This window comes from Nicotiana sylvestris, chromosome 1 (assembly GCF_000393655.2).
Source record: "Nicotiana sylvestris chromosome 1, ASM39365v2, whole genome shotgun sequence".
NCBI classification, from domain to species: domain Eukaryota; kingdom Viridiplantae; phylum Streptophyta; class Magnoliopsida; order Solanales; family Solanaceae; genus Nicotiana; species Nicotiana sylvestris.
The window spans coordinates 8,932,847-8,938,423 of NC_091057.1; the positions used below are offsets into that span (position 1 = coordinate 8,932,847).

At 35.7% G+C, this 5,577-nt stretch overlaps 1 protein-coding gene across 2 annotated transcripts; it reads right to left on the reverse strand.

The window, feature by feature from the left end:
* Window positions 1–451: 451 nt before the first annotated feature.
* Window positions 452–1,431, reverse strand: LOC104216735 (glycine-rich protein HC1-like). Of its 2 annotated transcripts, none has more exons than XM_009766857.2 (2): window positions 1,257–1,431; window positions 452–969 (listed from the first exon to the last, which is right to left on the reverse strand). In XM_009766857.2, the coding sequence occupies exons 1-2, from the start codon at window positions 1,363–1,365 to the stop codon at window positions 737–739; spliced, it is 342 nt and encodes a 113-aa protein (XP_009765159.1). In that variant the 5' UTR covers window positions 1,366–1,431; the 3' UTR covers window positions 452–736. The 2 variants fall into 2 exon arrangements, with proteins under 2 accessions (XP_009765159.1, XP_009765158.1); XM_009766856.2 differs by having other exon boundaries at window positions 452–975.
* Window positions 1,432–5,577: the final 4,146 nt, after the last annotated feature.

Genomic DNA, 5,577 nt, shown 5'->3' on the forward strand with positions numbered 1-5,577 from the left:
TTGTTGGTGACAAGATCGGCATGCCTTCTAGTTGTGTTTGACTTTAAGCGCACCTGAACTACCCGTAGTCGTCTATTTACGAAACAAATAAAATGCTGGGTAAAAAAAACACTTCAATTTTATTCTGCATCTGAATAATTATTTTCTTGATAGTTTTAACAATTTCCCAACAATTTTTAGAATATCTATTCCCCCAGAAATTTTAAAATTGGATGGATTCAATAAGAATTTATGAACTTCACAGTACGTTAACAGCTTGAGTTGGCGGGGCATTGAGATAGTTGTTCAAGGTCTCACGTAACAACTTAATTTTCTATGTGAATTTGGATATCATAATAATTTAGAAACTATAAAAAATGTTTTAAGCCAATGTATTGAGAAAATTATGGTTAAAGAAGAAGTTCTATGACTCCAAATAATAATAGTATAACATAAAGTGGAAAAGAGAGGATAAAAACAAAGGAAATATACGACTTCACTAGGATTTCACTTAAATATTTAGATGACAATTACATGTAAAGTATAAAAGACGTATACAAGTTCACATACATTTATAAAAACATGACATGACCATCCACCTATAGTAAGTGAATGGATATTGCTTATACATTTATTCATACTTCCAACAACATAACGAAAAACGAAAAGTGACACATAATTTAGGACAGAAAGGGTACTACACACACAATATATAGCCACCACGAATATTTTTCATATATATTCCTTCGTAAATTAATTAGTTGCCAGGCCATACTCCATACCAACCACCTCTAGGATAACCTCCATAGCCACCACCATAGCCACCATATCCACCATATCCGCCTCTTGGATAACCTCCATAATATCCACGACCACCAGGGTATCCACCATATCCGCCACCAGGGTATCCGCCATATCCTCCTCCAAGGTATCCTCCATATCTTCCTACGGGGAATCCTCCAAATCCACCTCCTCCAACTCCTGGAAATCCTGCTCCTAAAAAATTCGAGTAATTTACATCATCATTTTTATCTTCGGATACTTTTGTTGTGCCAATATTAATCATACATGAGTTTAACTCTCATGCATTAATTATCAGTGTATAAATTTTTTCATATTGTCAAGTTAAATTGATGTACAATAAAAGTCCATAAAAATTACCTCATAAATATATTGAGGAGTTGGTTTAAATGAAAAATATTAAACTCTTGAAATATACTAAGCAAATATTTTATATTTAGGAAAGTGAAAAATGTCTAAAAGGGAAGGAATTATACCATTGTCTGTAGTAGTGGGGGTGCTCTCAGCCAACTCCCTAGCTGCAACCTTTGATGTTATCACAAGTAAAATAGCCAAAACAATAAGCATAAATACCTTTGATCCCATTTTTTTTCTTTTTTGAAAATATAAAATTATATAACTACTACTTTAGTTGTGATAATTGTAAGAAGGATGAAGAAACTAATGAAAATTTTACTTCTATTTATAGCATAATTATCTGAACATCTTGAGGGCTATTATTGCAAATTGCATAGGATGTACCGGACTAGTTATTTAATTAAGTTGGCAGTTTTTTAGACTCGACTTTTCCATAAAACAACCTACAAATGATTTCTCTTAAATAACTATTAATAGCATATTCCTTTAGCTAGGGCAAAGTAAATATATATGGCTGAGAATTGAACATATCATGCTGTTTGTGTTTGCTATTTGGATATCTTTTTTGTATTACATAATCTAACCTAACGACTTGAGTTAAGCTATATATCAAAATTATAATAAAAGTCTTGAGTTACACTAGCTAGAAATATTATCTTAATTAATTAAGGTTGTATTTCTTTCAATCAGTAGTTTTCATAATTTAAACGTACCATTAACAGAACGTAACAAAATGGTGAAGTGCATAACGATGTCACTTGAAAATTTAAGTTACGTTGTTATAGAATCACACTTTCATTTACTTAATTATACATCTTCAACACGGCCTTCTCTTACGGGCTTGATTCTTTTTTATGAGCCAAGTAAGTAGAGATTCTTTTTGATAAAGGGTGGAGGCAAGACTCAAACTCAGGACCTCGGACTTTAATATATATATCATGTTAAAGTGTGTAATTATTTCATCTAAAAGTTTAAACTATTAGGCAGAACACACTTTTATTTACTTAATTATATCTTATGGGGGGGTTAAATTGAACAAAGGAATGTAGAACAAACCAAACCAATATATAGAAGAACTAAAATTGATCAGATTAGAACCAAACTAAAATGTAAACATTGATGTTAAAACTGAGTGATTGCAAATCGTAGTTGTGGTACTAAGCCTATTCTAGCCTAAGCTAAGTACAAAATTTTCTAACCAACCCCACTAGATTATGCCCTCTAAAAATGGCCACCAATAGCCACAATTTATCCTCTAGTTGTAATATAGTTAGAATTCAGTTAGTTGAAGGTTTCTTTAGGAATCTAATATTTTAGTTACTTTGTTTTAGATTTGTTATGTTTGTTACTTTATTCTTGGTTGTTTCAATAATTGTCCTTCGAATAAGGAGCCATCTTTATTCTCTAGCATGTATTAGATCACGCTTCTCATTGCGTAAAAGCATGTTCTCTTCTAAGTTTTAACTCATCTTGAGTCTATATATATGGACTCGCACGAAGAAGTCAAGAAAATTCAAAAAATAGTATATATATATATATATATATATATATATATATATATATATATTATTTCAAATTATTTCCGGCGAAAAGAGTAGGAGAAATGGAAGTAAAACTTAACAACTAACTATATATGATAACGAAATAACTGATAACAATGCCGCTCGGCATGTACAATAACCAACACTCTAGTAATACACAGTATTCCCAAAACCCGAAACATCATAAGTCACAAGCTACGGAAGGAAACTAGTATCTCTATAAACGAGAGTCTAAGAAACAAAGTACATAAGGTAAATGACATAGGGGGGAATAGAGGGGGACTTCGAGGTCTGCGGACACGGCAGATATACCTTGAAGTCTCCAAACTGTCACGGCTCACTGATGATGTGGCTGATAAGAAGTACCTAGATCTGCACACAAAATACGTATAGAAGAGTAGCATGAGTACACCACAACGGTACCAAGTAAGTGTCAAGCCTAACTTCGATCGAGTAGTGACAAGGTCAGGTCAGAGCCCACAGGTATATAATAAATAAAGCAGAAGAATATAGCAATAGAATAAGAGACTGGAATTTAACAAAGAGGAAACCACATCAAATAATAGTACAACACATAGGGATAAAATATTAGGGATCTCCCGAGATACCGTCTCGCTGTCCGAAAATTAAAGATGCAAGGAGATCTCCCGAGGTACAACCTCGTAGCCTCAAAAGTAATGTGCATGGAGATCTTCCGAGGTACCGTCTCGTAGTCTCAAAAGTAAAGGTGCAGGGGGAACTCCCGAGGTACCGCCTCATAGTTCCAAAAATAAATACACAACTCAGATAGCTAAATACAACAATTAACAATAATTCTACAGTTAAGACTGATACAGATCAAGAAAAGACAGGAAATCAACTAGGCATGCTGCATAGAGTTCAAATAAGTAGTTAAAGCACGTAGATATGCGATATAACACTAAACAGGATAACTACACATGCTGGTATAACTCAATTAAGATAAAAACATGTTACTACTCAGTAAAAATCGGAGTTTTACATCAATTAGCCCGTGTACGCACACGTCACCTCGCGTACACATCGGTCACATAACACAACAGTACCAAATCCTAAGGGGATCTCCCTCACACAAGGTTAGGCAAGCCACTTATCTCGAATCAAGCTAAATCAATCAGTAACAATGCCTTTTCCACTATTATCCGACTCTGACTGGCCCAAATCTAGCCAAAAGCAATTACATACCATAAATATAACTATAATAAACTAATCTAATTAATAAAATTAAGGCTTGAGCAAGAAATTAGAAAATCACCCCAAAGAGTCAATCCGGGCCCACGTCTTGGAATCAGGTAAAAGTCACAAAATATGAACACACATTCACTCACGAGTTCACTTATACCAATATAATCCAAATCCGACATAAAAATCCCAATCAAAACTCAAAAACTTAGTTGAAGAACTTCTCCCATTTTTCTCAAATTTTTCAACCCAAATCCGAAATAAAAGGATGGAATTAATGATAGATTAGTGGTATATAACCAAAAAAAAAGTGAAGAATCATTACTCAATCGATGTATCTGAAATTTTCTCAAAATCTCGTCCAAATCCGAGCTCTCTATCTCAAGTTTTGATAAAAATGGCTAACCCTCGTTTTTTAAAAGTTTAATACTGCCCAGGCATCCCTTCTTTGCAAACGCGGAAGAACCCTTGTGTTCACGAAGAACAAACTTACTCCAGCCGAAAATCCTTCATCGCAAATATGATGGCCTAACCGCGAATGCGAAGGTCACTTAGCTCGACCCTACGCGAACGTGGGACCAACACCGCAGATGCATAGACAAAAGGGCCTGGAGACTCAGGTGACCACTTTTTCGACGTGAACGCGGGACACTCATCGCGAATGCGTATACCATTTGCCTCAGAGCTTTGCGAATGCGGGGCCTCTATCGCGAACGCGAAGCACAAAAACCCACCTGTCTCCACTTCCTCTTCGCGAACGCGGATCTCCCCTCGCAAACGCGAAGAAGCAAACCAGCAATTGGAAAACCAGAAAATTTTGCAATTCTTCACAAGTCCAAAATGATCCGTTAACCACCCGAAATCAACCCTAGTCCCCCGGGTCCCAAACCAAACATTCCTACAAGTCCTAAAACATCAGACGAAATTAGTCGAACCCTCAAAATACATCAAACTACAACAATAACACGAATCACCCTCCAATCCAAAATTAATGAACTTCAAACTTCTATAACCGATGCCGAAACCTACCAAATCACGTCCGATTGGTCCCAAATTTTGCACAAATAATTGATATTACAGACCTACTCCAACTTCTGAAACCTGAATCCGTCCCTGATATAAAAAATTTCACTTCCGGTCAAAATCTCCAAAAATTTAACTTTTGCCATTTCAAACCTAAATCAACTACAGACCTCCAATTCACAATCCGGATGCGCTCCTAAGTCCGAAATCACCCAACACAACTAACAGAATCGATAAAACTCCATTCTGGAGTCGTCTTCACACAGTTCCGACTATGTTCAAAATTTTAAAACTTAAGCTTCCATTTTAGGGACTAAGTGTCCCAAATCACTCTGAAACCACAACCAAAACCTCCTGACAAGTCACATAAGTAGAAAAAGATACGGGGGAAGCAGTAAATAGAGAATCGGGGTTATTACTCTCAAAATGACCCGGCCGATTCGTTACACACCTAAAGACCTTTATGAGAAGCTCCTTGCCACTATGAATTCTTCCCCTATCGCGTTGAAAGTACAGGGTAAAGATGAACTCATTCTAGAAGCTGCTCAAGAATTGACCAAATACAAATTCCAGAAAAATGGTGGAACTTTGTTAATGTTTTGATCATATGTAACAGTGAAGTGCCCTCCTAACTTTTTTGTTTTTGGAAGCTTAGTTCTGTATTCCTAATTAAGTT